The sequence below is a fragment of the Trichechus manatus genome, unplaced genomic scaffold (genome assembly GCF_000243295.1).
Source record: "Trichechus manatus latirostris isolate Lorelei unplaced genomic scaffold, TriManLat1.0 scaffold00028, whole genome shotgun sequence".
NCBI classification, from domain to species: Eukaryota; Metazoa; Chordata; class Mammalia; order Sirenia; family Trichechidae; genus Trichechus; species Trichechus manatus.
The window spans coordinates 16,569,857-16,588,422 of NW_004443964.1; the positions used below are offsets into that span (position 1 = coordinate 16,569,857).

Sequence of the window (18,566 nt, forward strand, 5' to 3'; positions counted from 1 at the left end):
CCAAGGTTGAGTAAGGATATTGTTGATGTGTTGTGAGATTGTTAACCATTGTCACAGTGCAACATTTGTAGTAACTGTTAAATGAGAAACTATTTTGTTCTGTAAGCCTTCATCTTAAGTGAGAATAGCAGCACCATTGGAAGAGCGTAGTCAATGTCACTGAAGTGTACATGTAGAAATTTTTGAAATGGTGAATCTTTGGCCATGTGTATTTTCACCAAAAAAAAAGTTTGAGAAGTTAGAGGGTTGACATGTTGTGGGGTTGTTAATCAATGTCATAAAACAATATGTGTACTCCTGTTTCATGAGAAACTGTTTGTTCTGTAAGCCTTCACCTGAAGTACAATTAAAAAAAAAAAAAAGTCTTTCCTGTTGACACTTTGAAGTGACTGGTTGTCCACTGCATCAAGTGCAAAACTGTCATTCTTGGTCTCTCCAAACAGATATTCTGAGGAATCCCTGTGTGTCTCCCATGTTGGGTCTTTCACATCTTTTCCTGTCTCCCAAATCTTGTTTTGTCTCTAGTTTCAGTGGAGTACATTAACCTGTAGCTTCCTGAGAAAGAGTGTGTGGGCATTTATATTTTTGAGGATTTAATGGTGCTTAATGTCTTTTGGGAGCCCTGGTGCTGTAGTGGTTAAGAGCTCAGCTGCTAACCATAAGGTCGGCAGTTCAAATCCACCAGCCACTCCTTGGAAACCCTATGGGGCAGTTCTACTCTATGTTATAGGGTTGCTATGAGTTGGAATTGACTCAACAGCAGCGAGTTTGGTTTTTTTTGTTTTAATGTCTTTTGGTGAGAGAAAGATGTGGCAGTCTGCTTCCATAAGGACTTATAGCCTTGGAAACCCTATGGGGCAGTTCTGCTCTGTCCTGTAGGGTCGCTATGAGTTGGAGTCGACTCAGTGGCATTGAGTTTGATTTGATTTTGGTAATGTCTTTTGATGATATGTGAAAATCGTTTTTGTTTGCCCTATTACTTGATTGATAATTTGGCTGAGTATAGAGTTCTAGGTTGAAGATCATTTTCCTTCAGAATTTTGTACAATTGTCCTCTTGCTTGTGGGCGGCATTGCTATTGAGAAATCTGAAGCTGTTCTTAATTCTTTGTATATGTCTGGTTTGAACTTTATCTGGAAGCTTATAGAATCTTCTTTTTGCCTCTGGTGTTCTTCATTTTTATAGTTGGATTTTTACAGTTTAGGTCCTTGTGGGGTCTGTTTTCATCCATTGGGTAGTGGAGGTGGGGAAGGCCTTTCAATCTGCAAGTTGTGTCCTTCAGTTTTGAGAATTTCTCTCGAAGACTTCCTCTTCTCCTTTTCTCTGTTGTATTTATCATGAGCTATTGTTTTATTGAATATTGGACTTCCTATTTTGGTCCTCTGATTTTCTTATCTTTTATCTCCAGTTTTCCTCTTTGTCTTTTTTCTTCTTTGGGTATGTGTGTGTGTTTAAGTTTCCTAGAAGATTTCCTTATCTTGATCTTCCAACTCTTCAGTTGAATTTTTCTATTCTGCTACCATGTTTTTATTTTCTAAGAGGTATTTTGTTTCTCAGAATCTTTTCTAAAAATTAATAATAAAATCTTGTTTTTGTTTCATGGGTATAATATTTTCTTTTACCTTTCTGAGCATATTAATGAGTTTTTTTTTCTTTTATGTGCATAGTCTCTGTGTCTTCTCAATTGCTTCTTCCTAATGTTTGCTTTGGTCTCTCTCTTCTGTGCTCAGATGTCTATTAAACCTTAATTTTCTGCTCCCGATTAACAGTGTGGGGCTACATAGCTGATTGGAAGCTCAGAGCAAGTGAGTGGGCCTTATCAATTTTGAGCTTAACTATTGGGTAATTTTCGTAAGGTCTGTCGTTGGGGAATTCCTGCTGTCCATACATTTAGGTCTTTCCTCTTGGACTGGCCAGCTGGTCCAGAGAGGCCTTTTTGTGTTCCACTTGGAGCATGAGGATCTGGCTGGTAATATTCTGGTGGCTGAGTGGTGGGGAAAAAGCAAACTCATTGCAGAGTGGAACTGCCTCAGGGTTTACAAGGAGCGGCTGGTGGATTTGAACTGCCGACCTTTTGGTTAGCAGCCAGGCTGTTAACTACTGCGCCAGCAGGGCTCTAGAGTGGTGGAAGAGGCCTGCATTTAGTATACATACTGTACTTTGCATACAGTCGCTTAACTCCTCTGTTTTCTAATCTCTACCTTTGTTGAAAACTGAGCCTGGGATTCCTGGGTCCAGACAGCCTCAGTTTTACCTGCTCTAGAAACCAAACGTTTAGTGGCTTGAAGAGGGGAGACAGTCTAGGGACCTGCTTCTTAAACAGCTTTCAAGCCAGTTCTCTGTTTTAAATGCTACCTCCTCATTTCCAGTGTCTTTTGAGGATTGTGAGTATAAATTGGATTGGTTCTCGGTTTGCCCCTTTCGGATTGGGATTGGACTTTCTTGGGTCTCCTAAGGCAGTTATCACTTTTGTATCTGCTTTCTAGGTTTCAGTTTCTGTGGTGGTTTCTCTGATTTTCCTATCCTGTGATTTTGTCTTTAAAAAAATTTCCTTAGTATAATTTAAGAGAGTTTCATGGGGTAGCAAAATTAGATGTGTGGATTTAGTCTGTTACCTTAATCTAGAAACTGATATGAGAAACAGTACATAAAGTTTTAAATGTGAATGGATTTATGATACATTACTGATGAAATCAGTAATCTGCTATTTTTTAAAGTTGAACAGTAAAATTCTTTAAATTGCAAGCTTGGCAATGAAACTATTCATTTAAATTTATTTGCTTTAAAAGCTCTAATTGTAGAATCTCAACGTGCCTTTCTTAATGCACAATAAAGTACACAAAGTTTAATGATGAGTTCAAACAAATGGGGTGATAGCTTTCTTTATGCTGTAACATTCTGAGTGTTTTCTGTGTAAAGTCAAATATGAAACTTTAAATGCCATGTTAGTGATAATTAAGTGTCCTGTGTTAATGATTTTAGTAAATCTGAACGATTTTACATCGTTTGTTAAAATTACATTTAAACAATTTCAGCTTAAGTGCCCCCTTGTGGTAGATTGTATGTGGCTCCTGGTGAAAGTTAAAACCTGTTGCAGTTGAGTCGATTCTCACTCCTAGCGACTCTAAAGGGCAGAGTAGGAGTGTCCCTTAGGGTTTCCAAAGTGGTAATCTTTATGGAAGCAGATTGCCACGTGAAAGTTTTAAAGTCATGTAAATTGCTCAGACAGTTGACAGTATATGAATGTTTGGTATCTGCCGTCTTTGGAAGTCCAAAAACTAAAATGATGAATCTCAGTGGACCTTTTGCTACTGGGACTTGGATTGAAGGGTATTTGTCCCTAAAACAAAGTCTAATCAGTGAACAGTTTTTTTTTATTGCAGTGTTAGCAGTTTATAGAAATTAAGTGTTTCTGTTATTGCTCTTATTTGTTTAGTAAGTGTTTAAAAGTATGTTATTTGTATAGTTTAGTGAAGTATATAATAAAAGAAATATCCTTACACATGAGCTTATAGTCTGCCTGAGGATCCAAGATAAACATTCAGCACACAGTTTAGAGATCAGTTTTAATCCAGTATGTAAGTGGGCCAATCTTCCTTAAATATTGCTTTCATCCTACCAGCCTTTGTTCTGAAGTTGAGACTGCCAGTAAAATAGGAATTGCCAGAGTAGATTAGCACCCTCTTCCTGTCAACATTTTGAATAAAATTTTGAGCACAACATTTTCAAACTCTTGTATTTTTTTATTTTCCAAATGAACTAAGTTACACTTTTTAAACTATACAGCTTTCCATCCCCACTTCCCCATTCCAGGTCATTGATACACACTTGGTTTAGTTGCCATCAGATCTGTCTGTAGTCCAGACCTTTCTGCCCAGGTTCAGTTCTGTATATCTAGCAGCCTCCTGGACATGTCCACATGGCAGGCACCTCAGACGCAGCCTGTATGAAACTGAACTCCTCATTTCCCCCGATTACCTACTCTTCATTCAGTGTTCCTGTCTTAGTAAATGGGATCACTAGCCTATCAGCTCCTCAAGCTAGAAACCTAAGAATAATCTTTTGTTCTATCTTGTTTATTATATCTTTTAAATACTTCTTGAGTCTTGAATCGGTTTCTCTTCATGCTCGCTGTCCCTACCATAATACGAGCCAACATCATCTCTATTAGACTTGTTCAGCAGCCTCCAAACTGGCCTATATGTAAATTCTTCCCCCCTACTCGCTTTCTATTCTCCATTCTCTTAATTGGATGGTTTTTAAAACAGCAGTTCTGATCAGGTCTCTTCTCCCAAATTGAAGAATCTTTCAATTACTTCCATTTGCTCTCTCTGTCTCTTTTTTTTTTAATTGTGCATTAGGTGGAAGTTAGCAGAGCAAATTAGATTCCCATTCGATAGTTTGTATGTAAAGTGTTCCATTTGCTCTAAGTAGAAAGTTTAAACTCTTTAACATGGGTCTCTAACTTTGTACAATTAATTTTCTTGCTTCCCACCACACAAAACAAAGTAAATAAAATACCCAGAAATCTCTTGGTTAACTTACCCTTCAAATCTCAGCCTATTTATGCCATTTCTGAGGGCTTCCCCCACCCCCGCCATGTACCTCTCCCCCGTGCACCCTGTAACACTTCTAGTTTTTTAACGACCATCCAACTTCTAATTGTTTGTTTTAAGGTAAATATCCTATACTTTATATGGTCAGGAAAAGAATAGCAAGGGTGCATATGGCACCTACCGGATGCTGGCACTGCTGTAAGCACTTTCATTTTAACTCATTTAATCCTCACGGCATCCTTTGAATGTAAGTACTGTCACCCCATTTTTCAGATCGAGAAATTGAAGCCTAGAAAGGTTAAATAATGTATCCAGGATCGCCCAGCTAGTAAGTGGCAGAATCAGGATTTGAACCTCAGCCTTCTGGCTCTAGAACCTGTGCTTCTAACCACTATTGGGGCTACCTGACCTGTCGTACTTAGTTGCTGATTCCCTAGTGTTCCTCACTGTTAGTTTCTATGGGTTTGTTTAGAAATGAAACTTGAAACTTACTGTTAGTCATTAACCTTCCTTCTACTTGTCTAGTCCAGGTAAAAGCCAAACAAACTTTAAAATGTAGACATAATATGTATGGTTGCTCTTAATTATATTTTTGGCAAACTTTTTCATTCCAACCTGCCCTGCTCCTGCAGCTCCCCCCTCCACCCCCTACTCTGCAGCTCTTTGAGAAGGTGTACTGGTTCGTGTCTTTAGGGAAGCCAGGCCAGTTTGGGTCTGTATGAGGAGCATTGTAGGGACAAAACTTCTACAGAAACCACATTGTAACTCCAAACCATTTCTACATACAAATTAATGTATGTTTATATAGAAAAGCTTTTTTTCTAAGTCACTTTTACAATTAGAACAAATAATTTTAATTACATAAACTATAAATGTGCCTAAGTGCATAAGTATTCAGATGGGGTTTTGAAGCATAGAGAGGTTAAGTAATTTATTCAGATCACACAGCTAGTAAGTGGCAGAATCAGGATTTGACCTAGGCATTCTGGCTGTAGAACCTGGGCTCCTAACCACTAGTTGGGCTGCCTGACTTTTCTTGGAAAGCATTAGCAATTATTGTTCTCTTTGCTTTGCTACTCTATGCTTTTGATGAATTTGTCTACCTACAGCCTCAAGAAGAAAAAGTTGAGCCGTGTGTGAGTATTATCTTTGATGAATAGAGTAAAAAATAGTGACTGGGAGCCACATTTTTAGAGGGACGTTGACAAACTACATTTAGGAGAATAATATCCAGGAAGTGAAGGCTCTGGAAAACGTGCTGGACGAGGAATGATTAGGGTATCTGAACATGTTTTGCCTGGAAAAGACAAAACAGAGTAAAACGGTAGATGCTGTGAGATTTGAGGGACTGTGTGTGGGGGAGGTGTTAGATTTACTTCACATCGCTCTAGTAGGCAGAACCAGAACTAGTAGGCGGAAATATTAGAGATTTGAGTCATCTAATTATAAAGAATTACTTTCTAAAAGAGCAATTCCAAACTGGAATGGACTGTCATGTGATAGTAAGTTCTCTGTCATGGTAGGAAATTCTATAGGCGCCAGTGTGGACTAGTCAGTCAGCTGTTAGGTACCTGTTCCATAATCTGGGAGTTGCTTGAAAAAGTGGACAGAATGTCCGTTTCATTGAATTTATTCCCATAGCCGCTCATTTTTATACTGAAATCTTATGCTTGTAACTGACACTTTTAACACCCCCCCCCCAATTTTTTTATGTAGGATGTTTTTCTTCTTCCCTTGAGGTATTTTAGATATTTCTGAATAAAAAGGAAAATTAAAGAAATAATTCAACATCTTTATAACAGAGGAAATCATTAAAATTGATACTTCAGAAAATAAAAAATGAAGCTATCTAGTTACCTCCCATTTCACCTGTTGAGCCTGGTGTTAGCACTTGTGACTGTTAGACTCCCTTAGTGCTCACTAAGTACTTTATGATTTGATATTGTCACCTAATTAGATTTTTGATATCGTATTGCCTTTTGAAAGCTTTTTATGAATCTTTTTAATTAGAGGATTCTGACCTCTTTAACATTGAAAATTGGAATAAGACCAATGTCATCACTCAGTCATAAGAAGTCAGTAGAAATACCCATTAGAGAGTGAAATCTAGAGCAGATTAAATAAAAAGCAGTTGTCAGAAATCTGTAAAAAGCTTTTAACAGAGAAATATACTAATCTCATATGTCAGCAGATGATTTGAAAGAGAAAAGCTAGATAACAGAGACCTTTCATTAATCATTTTTTTACTTTAAAAGTTTTGGTAATTTTGATACCCTTTTATTGTATCCACGATTTAATATATCCCTCTTTCTTCAGAATTACTGAATGACACATTCCTCGAGTACTGCTGAATTTTTATTTATTTACTACCTTAATAGTAATAGTAATATTCAGTGGTTATTGATTGCTAACCATGTGTCTAGGCACTCTGATAGATGCTTGATCATAATACCTTTAATTCTTAAAATGGCCCTGAAGGCAGGCACTATTATCCTCATTTTACCAGTAAGGTAAAATGGCTCTGAGTGGCTCAGAGAAGTTGTATCTTGACTGAGCTCATTTGAAGCCAGATTTTTCTTAAAGCCCAGTTCTTTCCACCCCATCAGCTTGCCTTTGGGTAAACAGGAAGGTTGGACTCTCTCATCAGGTACCTCCATACACATTCCTGAATTCTTTTCAATAGAAGAAATACCATCATACATGCTCTCTAAGTCTGATCTTAGACATTAATTTGCCTTGTTTTTTAGTTAGTGACCATCTCTGTTGAAGTCTCCAATTCTGTTAAAAGCTAATGGAACCATAGGCGAGTTTTAGACCAGAAAGGAGGCTGCCGCTCTTCGCTCCACCTTGGGCTTTGCTTGTCTGTAAGAAAAGAAGAGAGATGACCCATTATGGCTCAGTCCAGCTGCCTCCTTCAAGGACCGGAACTTAACAAAGCATTTAAATCATTTTGATGGAAATATTTCTAAACTATATTGTAATGTGAACCTGCTATGTACATAGTTTAAACATTTCCGGTGAGCTCAGGGGATAAAATTAGGCCTATTATACCTTAAAAGTTGACTGAGGTGTAACTGAGACAGTTTGCCCTCCACCAAGTACTCTCAGACGTCTCTAAATTTCAAAGTCACGTTTCTGTGTGTCATGGTTCTAGATATCTTTGATGCTATACTAATAACCTCTCTCTCTGCTACTACTCCCGAATTATTTTGTCCTAAGTTGCTGTGGGCTAGGAGATCATGACAATTGGAGTTTTCTCAAACAAATAAGAGTAAATTGATTCTGAGTGAGACCTGAGGGCATCTCTTACAAATAAACGTATTGAACTTTAGTGTCACGTTTTTGAACTTTTCACTGGGTAGATGAAGTTGTCAGATAAGTGTCTAACATAGAAAGTATTTTTGTAATTCTTTTAATTAAACAGAGAAGAAGATACAGAAAATGAAAATGAGAAGAAAATTTGGTACTACAGCACAAAGGTCCAGCTTGCAGAATTAATTGACTGTCTAGACAAAGATTACTGGGAAGCAGAACTTTGCAAAATTCTAGAAGAAATGCGTGAGGAAATCCATCGGCACATGGACATCACCGAAGACCTGACCAATAAGGCTCGAGGCAGTAACAAATCCTTTCTGGCTGCAGCGAATGGTGAGAGGGAAATTTTTTGGTTTTATTTTTTGTTATATTTGAGATAAACTCTTGCTATGAAATCACTACGAAACTTAAAAATATAGTTAAAATTTTCAGTAAATATATTTTAATTATCTGTATTTCATTTTCTCAAGAAAACCTTGTTCACACCAATGTAAATTAGAAATGGTATGCATTTTACTGTTTTATATCTTGTCTTGGTCATTACTGATATTTCCCAAATTGTTTTTTTTCTTTAATTCAAATGTCTTATTAAGCCTTTTTTGAGAGTCCTATTTTTAATTATAAGAAATATTTTTAAAATTTATTCTTTGCTTTCTTTATTTCAGTAAACTTTTAATTTTAGAATAGTTTTAGATTTACAAAAAAGTTGCAGAGATAATACAGAAGGTTTCCATATACCTTGCACCTGGTTTCCCTATTATTAACATTCTCCATTAATATGGTACCTTTGTCACGATTAATGAACCAATTTTGATACGTTGTTATTATCTGAAGTTCATACTTTATTCAGATTTCTTTAGTTTTTACCTAATGTCCTTTTTCTGTTGAATGATCCCATCCAGGACACCACATTACATTCAGTAGTCATGTCTCTTTAGGCACCTCTAGACTCAAGACTTTCCTTGTTATTCATGGTCTTGATGGTTTTGAAGAATACTGGTCAGATATTTTGTAGAATGTCCCTTAATATGGGTTTGTTTTATGTTCTTCTCATGATTTACACAGGGGTTATGGTTTTTTTGAGGGGGAGTCCCTGTGTAGCACAAATGGTTAAGCATTCAGCTGCTAAAGGAAAGGTTGACAGTTCCTGTCCATGCAGAGGCAACTCAGAAGAAAGTTCTTGTGATCTGCTTCTGAAAACTCCACCATTGAAAACCCTATGGAGTACAGTTCCACTGTGACACATAAGGGATTGCCATGAGTCAGGATCAACTTGACAGCAACTGGTTTGGTTTTTGTATGGGTTTTTGCGAGGAAGACCGCAGAAGTGAAGTACCATTTTAATCACGTCATATCAAGGGTACATGCTGTCAACATGATTTATTGCTGATAATGTTAACCTTGATCACCGGGTCGGGGTAGTGTTTGTCAGGTTTCTCCACTGAAAAGCTTCCCCCCCACCCCTTTCATACTATACTTTTGGAAGGAAGTCATCATGTGTGCAGCCCACACTTAAGACGCAGGCAGTTAGGCTCCATCTCTTCTTAGAGGGTGGAGTATCTGCATAAATTATTTGGAATTCTGTACAGGAGATTTGTCTATTCCCCCATTTATTTATTCAGTCATTTATGTCTGTATGGATTCATGTATATTCCCTTTATACTATGGATTATAATTCAGTAGTATGTTATTTATTTTGTTACTCAACTCTTTACTTTTTAAAATGTAATAAAATGTATACAATATTTTTTCAAAGTTTAAATATAAAAAGTATGCAGTGAAAAGTGATTTTCTCTCTGTTCATAATTTCTCACCTTTCCCTTTTCCAGATGCAGCCATTATTGCCTTTTTTTTTTTTTTTAAATCCTACCAGAGATACTCTGTGCATGTTTAATAAGTATCATCTGTGTTTTTTATTAGTCCCTTTTAATTTAGGTAAGATTCTGAAAGTGCACTTCACTTAACTGCCTGGTTCTGCTCTTCTGCATACATTATCTCCTATCCATATAAACCTGTTAATTTTTCCCATTCTCCATTTATTGAAAAATTTTCCCGTTCTCCATTTGTTTAAAAATAGAATGTGTATACTTAATAAATGTATTCAGTTCAGCTGTATCCAGGCTTGTTCTCACACACTATACATCACTATTCTCTTGAGTTCATACATATTTTTAGAGAATGATAGGCATGCTGTAGCGTATAAATACTGTTGCGCACAAATATACTTGGTCTTCAGAAGTAAGCAGATGTAGTTTTTGAGATTATATTTAGTCATACCTGATAGTTGGAAGTATTTCTCTATTAGATATGCTTAGAAGAATGTGTAATATTTCCTTCAGAAAAGTTTAAGTCTTCAGAATTCTTTGGGAGGTCATTAATTGCAATAATATAATTCTGTTCTCATTGCCTCCCCTCCATACTATAGATCAAATAATAAGTTTTATTAATTTCAGTGAGGTTACTTCCTTTACTTAATTTCTTTTCATGAAGTAAGGCATTAAAATTGACAATTCCTTTTGCTCTTCTGTATCCTCAGCTTTTAGTATGTTAAAAAAGAACCATCTCCAGTCCCCTGAAAGGCAGTGTGTAGTGTGTTTTTTATCAAGAATGTTGAATTACAGATTTTTCCGGAGTGAGCTTGTCTGGGTATAATTTATGTATACAGGGTCATCTTAACTAAGAAACAAACATAGCAGGAGTGTACTATGTAAAAATGTTTAGTGGTTTGATTTAGGGGAAAGTAATAAAAATTAAAATGTCCAATGTAGGAAAATTGATTAATTTTGTTAAAAACTCTCGTGATAAAACACTGTATATTGAAGAACTAAATAAGGTACCGTGCAAAAGCAGTACCTGGGTCATTGAGGTAAATTCCCTTCCTCTGAATAACCGATTGGAAACCCTGGTGGCATAGTTGTTAAGTGCCATGGCTGCTAACCAAAAGGTCGGCAGTTTGAATCCACGAGGCGCTGCTTGGAAACTCTATGGGGTAGTTCTACTCTGTCCTGTAGGGTCAGTATGAGTCAGAATCGACTCGACAGCAACGGGTTAAATAACCAATTGGATAAAAAGACCAGCTTTTATCATTAAAAATAACCAATTAGCATGGCAAAATTAGAGTTGGTTTCTTTTTTATATTTTTCAAATTTCCTACAATGAGCATGTTAAATTTCAATATAATTTAGCATGTAATGTGCTTTATAAAATTAGTTAAACCTTTTGTAGTAATCAAGAACAGCAGAGAGTTTTGAGCTTTAGGCTATAATGTATTCTTAGAAAGTTAGGAGGCCAAACTGTGCTGTGAAACCACCTTGTAGCCTGCAGTGACCCTGTTAGTACTACATGGAGTCCATTTTGGATTTAATGGTGGCGTCTAGGAAAAAAGTAACATTCTTTTTGTTTTTTGTTGTTGTTAAGGTATAACCAACCTGGTACTAGAGGTGGAGGGATTCATAAGAGTTGAAAATTGATGGAGAAGACAAGGGGAAAGTAACGTTTTTGAGTATCTACTGTGAGCTAGGTGTTCAACTAGGTGTTTTACAAGCCTTTAAACCTCTCAGCAACTTTGTAAGGAGTATATATAAGGAGTGGATTGTAATGAAGTGAACATTCAGGTAGAAGAGTTCTCCATTAAAACACCATTCCCACAACTGTTACCTTTATGTACTCTCTCTGAGAACCAAAATCTTGGCTATTATAGTTTAGAACTACCTAGTCCAGATAAATACCCATGATAATATCTAGTGGTGTTCTTTAACTTGAGGTTTTATGAGATGAAAACAACAGAAACTACCAAGGTTCTGAAAATAGCCGAGAATAATTTACAGCATCATAACAGTAATTTCAGAATCATAACCTGTTCTGATGACTTTGACTTGACATTTCTAACCTCCAAATAGTAAGAATTCATTCAAATTTATGTACCCTGGTTTTTATATACCTGTATGTCCAGTTTGGAGATATACCCTAGTGGTACATTGGTTAAGCATTCGTCTGCTTACCAAGGTCGAGAGTTTGACTCCACCAGCGGCTCCTTGGAAGCCCTGTGGGGCAGTTCTCCCCTGTCCTATAGGGTCGCTGTAAGTTGGAATCAACTCTACGACAACAAGTTTACATGTCCGCTTTAGGATAGTTTAATTCTGTTTTTGGTAGTTGAATTTTTCTTTTTCATTTTCCCAGTATTTTATGAACATTGTCAAATATATCAAAAGTTTGAAAGATTTATGCAATGCCCATCATCTTCAGTCTGCAATTAAAATTTTATTGTATTTGCTTTATCACATATCTATATGGTAATTGTGTTTTGGCTTTTTGTTTTTGTTTCTCTCATTAAACATTGTTTTAATGGGTCTCAAAATTTTATGACAGATTTTCTATCATGTTTCCATTTTAAAAGTACTGACTTTAGAAACTAATAAAACTGCCACATACAAAAACAAATTGTCCACAGAACATTCCTTTCCTTCTAAAGTTTTTATGATGTATTGTTGTCATTAAACCAGTCTTTTACTATTAAACTTAAATGACCAATTGAGGCAAACAGTTCTGAGACAGTTCTTCCACTACTGATGAAGACTGAGGTGGCAGGTGTTACGGACAGAATTCAGTAATTGTGTTTTACAATACTTCATTTCACTTGTTAGAAGGAATTTTTTTTTTAATACTTTTTTAAAGTAGAGATGGTTTTTAAAGCCTTTAGATTAATTCCCTCTGTTTAGTTTTAAAATAGTCATACCAAATATAGAATACATATATTTATAAAATACATGTATTTGCTGTAGATCAGATACAACCTAAACTGGTTGTTTTTTTTCCTGCCATCTTTTAATGTCTTTCCCTCTCCGTAACTTTCTTGGTCTCTTTTTATTATGGTATGGTTACCTTGAGTTTTTGAACCCAAAAACAGCGCTCCCAAAACCCACTGTTGTTGAGTCAATTCCAGCTCATAGTGACCCTGTAGGACTGGGTAGAACTGCCTCATAGGGTTTCCAAGGCTGTAAATCTTTATGGAAACAGACTGCCACATCTTTCTCCTGTGGAGCAGCTGGTGGGTTCAAACCACCAACCTTTCAATTAGCAGCTAAGTGCTTAACCACTGCACCACTAGGACTCCTTGAACAGTACACATAGACTGATAAATATAAGTGTTTTTGATAAGATGGGCGACAGGATAGAGTATTTGAAATTAGAACCTTCCTAGAAAATCTGAGACCTGTGGTCATTCATACCTATGCTTTTCATCTAATATAGGTGGTCTAAACTTAGTAGGTGTTTTGTTTTATTATTACTATTATTTTAATGTTTGATTCTCATTAAATGGCACAGGAAAATAGAGAGAATGTACAGTGGTTTGGTTAGGAAAAGCCAGCTGTTGAAGAAGATGAGGATGTAGCTGTGTTTGAAAGTGAGAAGTTATTGTGACTTTAAGAAAAGCATAGAATTGTTTTTTTTTCACTATTAATTTTTTTTCTTCCTTTTTTTAAATTGTGCTTTAGGTGAAGATTACAGAGCACGTTAGTTTCCCATTCAATAATTTATACACAGATTGTTCCGTGACATTGGTTGCAGTATCTGCAATGTGTTAGCACTCTCCGCATTACCACCCTGAGTTCCCCATTTCCATTCATCCAGTTTTCCTGCCCCTTCCTGCCTTCTCATCTTGGCTTTTGGGCAGATGTTGCACTTTTGGTCTTATATAGATGATTATTGTGAGGAACACTTTCCTCACGGGTGTTATTATTTATTTTATAGGCCTGTCTATTATTTGGCTGAAAGGTGATCTCTGGGAATGGCTTCAGTTCCAAGTTAGAAGGGTGTCTAAGGGCCATAGTTTCAGGATTTCTTCCAGTCTCTCTAGGACCAGTAAATCTGGTCTCTTTTATGAATTTGTATTTTATTCTACATTTTTTTCCCACTGTAACTTGAGACCTTCCATTTTAATCCTGGTCAGAGTAATCAGTAATGGAAGCTGGGCACCATCTAGTTCTTCTGGTCTCAGGCTAGTGGAGGCTGTGGTTCCTGTGGTCCATTAGTCCTTTGGACTAATTGTTTTCTGAGCCTTTGGTTTTCTTCACTCTCCTTTGCTCTGGACAGAGAGAGACCAATAGTTTTATCTTAGATGGCCGCTCGCAAGCTTTTAATACCCCAGACACTACTCACCAAAGTAGGATGTACAACGTTGTCTTTATGAACTACATTATGCCAGTTGACCTAGATGTCCCTTGAGACTATGGTCCTTAGCCTTCAAGCCCAATAACTCAGTCCCATGAGGTGTTTGGTTATGTTTAGGATATTGCCATGACTCTGCACCCTGTGTGCTCTATTGTAGATATATGAGTTTACATGCAGCACATACAAATATGTATGTAGAAATGTCCACAGCCAAACCTATATATGCATGTGAGTGTACTCCCATACGCCCTCCCATACCTATTCAGCATGCATGTCTACCTATGTATCTGCTCATAAATTATTGTTTGTTATTACTGTTGTTGCAGGATTGTATATGTTACAGTATTTATTGTCATTGCCTTTCATTCTCATGTACCTCTCGTTGTCTTCCCTTGCCTTGATCATGTTGTGCTGACTTCTCCCATATTGTGTACTGTCTTTCCTTTCACCAAAGTTAACACGTGTCTACTCTATAGTTAGTGATTTTCCTCCCCTCCCCCTCCCATCCCTGGTAACCATCAAAAAATGTTTCTTTCTGTGTGTAAAGGTAGAAAAGCATATAATTCTTAAGTAGATTTTCTTTTTCTAAGTAAAAAGTTCTTTAAAAATAGTGATTATGGTATTTCCATTGATAAGTTTAATGTATTTAGCAGGAATAAATGAAGGTAGGGTAAATCATAACTCAAAGGCAGTAAGGATAGACAGGTAAAAGAATGAAAAGAAATAATGTAAAAAGGGATCCTGAGATGACATGCACGATGAAGACGGCAGAAAATATGCCAGTTGCTGTCCGGTAGCTGTCTTAGATGTTCACATAATCATTAGCTCCAATTTCTTAGAGGAATTAGAAGTAGGGAAGCTGAGAGAGAGAGAGTGAGGAATTAACTCCAATTAACTCAAATGGGATCACTTTACCAGAAAGGTCAGTCTTTTCCAGTGATGACTTTACAAGCCTTTTCTAATCCTAGGAAACTAGAATGTAGATACCTACAGTTTAAAACATTGACCAAAATGAGGGTAGAGAACAGCTAAACAGTGGAAACAAAAACAAGGAAATCCACAAAAAAAAAAGTACTGTGAATACAGGGTATTAAAAATGTTTCTTCTTGTTCAAAAACACTGTACTCTAGTTGGTAAATTTATTTTCCATGGGGATACAATTTAGGAATTCTGAAGCTACATGTATAATAGCATTGAAAAATAACTAAATATATTGTAGAAAATGAGAGCCAGGTTTCTTACTATCAGAGAAAGAAGTTACAAATAAGTAAGAGGGCAATACTAGAACGAAGTGTGCATGTGCGTATATACGTATATACACGCACGTATACATATACACACAGAGATAGATACAGAAATAAATATAGATGTGTATATACATGGGTTAGTATACATACATACATATGTTTCCTAGCTCTGTCCACTGAGAGGGGCTAGAAGCAGTGACAACCCTGGAGTAACAAGCAGACCTAACGCCCAGACAGTGGCTTGTAAATATCATTCTCCAATAAAAAAGAACCAGGGCTGCTTGGAGAGATGGTGGATCTTACGGCTGGGGCCAGGAAAATGCAAGATGAGCCTGGAGCATCTTTTGTGCTAGAAAGTAAAGAAGTGCTAAGTAGATAAATAAAAGGATGTGGTGTGGCAAAAGGACACAGGAACTCACTGAATGAGCTCTCAGTGGTCAAAGTTGGAACAATTTGAGCAACAGAATTAAAAATGATAGTATTGGAATAGAACCCAAAGAATATAATTAATATCCATGAGACCATACTGATATACTCTGTGGTCTGTACTCTGTGGTATTTTCTGTACCTCATGGTCTGCACCATGCCATATTATCACTCTGCCCAAGTGGAGGGAGAGCTAGAGCATCGTAGAGACTTTTAGAACAATACGGACGGTCCCCGGATTACGAACGTCCAAATTAACGTTCAACTTGTAGTTAGGAACCAACCCCCATAAAGCCTATTATATTAAAAATTCAAGGTACATACTGTGGTTCATAATAACAAACGGGTGCTACTTTGCGACGTACATCAAAGCATTATTATTATTATTACTGTATTATTATGTTAAAGATGTTTTAGTGTATCTGGAAGTGTTTTCTTTAATTTTTTTATGCATAGGAAGGTACACTACATACCAAGACAAACATTTGACTGACGTTAGATGTGAACTGTATCTAACTGTTCCGACTTAACGTACAGATTTGACTTAAAGACAGACTTAGGAACAGAACTCATTCATAATCCGGGGGCTTCCTGTAAAGGACTTCAGAAATGTTCTTTCCAAATGGGCCTCTGTTGTCTCATTTTACAGTAGAGGACGTAGAGGGCTGGAGAGTTTAAGTAGCTTGCCCAGGTTCACACAGCTAATTCAAATCAGAGCAGCACTGGGTCATGGGTCTCTAGGTTTTGATCACTGAACCATGCTGTCCGGACTGTGGGTCTGTGTCAGCTTGCTATTTTCGTTATATGGCAGAGAATGTGACAGCAGTCCACATCAAGTCTCAATTTCAAAAGATAGAGTAATTTTTCTTTTCTTTTTTTAAAAAGTAGAGCCTATAATAAGCATGTAATTTTTAGAAGTGGAAAAAAAAAAAAAAGCCAAACCCATAGCTGTCTAGTTGATTCCAACTCATAGTGACCCTATAGAACACAGTAGAACTGCCCCATAGGGTTTCCAAGGAATGGCTGTGGATTCAAACTGCCCACCTTGTGGTTAGCAGCCAAACACTTAAACCACTGCGCCACCAGGGCTCCTAACTAAACAGCAAAATTTCGTTAGTAATCTTGATCCTTTACTTCATAGTTCTGATGTTTCTAAAATATTTAGTAACTCATATTTAAAACTCTTTATTATTGTACTTTAAGTAAAAGTTCACAGTTCAAGTCAGTTTCTCATACAAAAATTTATATACACATTTCTATGTGACCCTAGCTGCTCTCTGTAAAATTGACAGCACAATCCTCCTTTCCACCCCAGATTTCCTGAGTCCATTCATCTAGCTACTGTTCCTTTTTGCCTTCTTGTCTTGCCCTGGAGAGGAGCTGCCGATTTAGTTTCTTGTATCTAAGAAGCACTTTATTCACGAGTATCATTTTATGTCCCATAGTCCAGTTTCGTCTTTGTATGAAGAGTTGGCTTCGGGAATGGTTTCAGTTCTGGGCTGACAGAGAATCCAGAGGTCATGTCTTCTGGGGCCCCTCCAGTCTCAGACCATTAAGTCTGGTCTTTTTACAAGAATTTGAGTTCTGCGCCCTGCTTTTCTTACGCTCCGTCAGGGACTCTGTGTTGTGTTCCCTGTCAGGATGGTCATTGGTGGTAGCCGGACACCATCTAGTTCTTCAGGTCTCAGGCAGTTGGAGTCTCTGGTTTATGTGGCCCTTTCTGTTTCTTGTGTCTTTGGTGTTCTTTATTTTCCTTTGTTCCGGGTAGGTTGGGACCAATTGATGCATCTTAGATGGCCGCTCACTAGCTTTTAAGACCCCAGACGCCACTCACCAAAGTGGGATGCAGAACATTTTCTTAACAAAGTTTGTTAGCCAGTTGACCTAGATGTCCCCTGAACCCATGGTCCCCAGACCCCCACCCCTGCTACTCTGTCCATTGAAATATTTGGTTGTATTCAGGAAACTTCTTGGCTTTAGTTTAGTCCAGTTGTGCTGTATTGTGTGTTGTCCTTCTCTTCACCTAAGATAATTCTTATCTACTATCTTTTTGCTATTGTGAACTGTGCTGCAGTGAACATGGGTGTGCATAGAACTATTCGTGTGATGGCTCTTATTTCTCTAGGACATAATACAAGGAGTGGGGTTGATGGATCATATGGTACTTCTATTTCCAGCTTTTTAAGGAAGCACCAAATCGATTTCCAAAGTGGTTGTACCATTTTACATTCCCACCAACAGTGTGTAAGTGTTCCAGTCTCTCCATAACCTCTCCAACATTTATTATTTTTGTTTTTTGGATTAATGCTAGCCTTGTTGGGGCAAGATGGTATCTCATTGTAGTTTGGATTTGCATTTCTCTAATGGCTACTGATCGTGAGCATTTCCTCATGTGTCTGTTAGCGGCCTGAGTATCTTCTCTGGGGAAGTGCCTGTTCATATCCTTTGCCCATTTTTTAATTGGGTTATTTGTCTTCTTGTTGTTGAGGTTTTGCCGTATCTTGTAGATTTTAGAGATTAGACCCTGATTGGATTTGTCGTGGCCAAAAATTTTTTCCCAGTCTGTAGGTTGTCTTTTGACTCTTTCGGTGAAGTCCTTTTGATGAGCATAAGTGTTTGATTTTTAGGACCTCCCAGTTATCTAGTCTCTGTTCTGGTGTTTCTGCATCGTTACTCATGGTTCGTGTTCTGTTTATGCCATATATTAGGGCTCCTAGCATTGTCGCTCTTTTTTCTTCCATGATCTTTGTTGTTTTTGATTTTATATTTAGGTCTTTGATCCATTTTGAGTTAGTTTTTGTGCATGGTGTGAGGTATGGGTCTTGTTTCAGTTTTTTGCAGATGGATATCC

The 18,566-nt window shown here is 37.3% G+C and overlaps 1 protein-coding gene across 13 annotated transcripts in view; it reads left to right on the forward strand.

Moving 5' to 3' along the window:
• BPTF (bromodomain PHD finger transcription factor) overlaps positions 1–18,566 on the forward strand; it is a 156,382-nt gene that overhangs the window by 38,475 nt on the left and 99,341 nt on the right. For all 13 annotated transcript variants that reach the window (XM_023729324.1, XM_023729325.1, XM_023729320.1 and 10 more), the window contains exon 3: positions 7,981–8,204. In XM_023729324.1, coding sequence (XP_023585092.1) covers positions 7,981–8,204 — 224 coding nt within the window. The remainder of the gene's footprint in view (positions 1–7,980; positions 8,205–18,566) is intronic.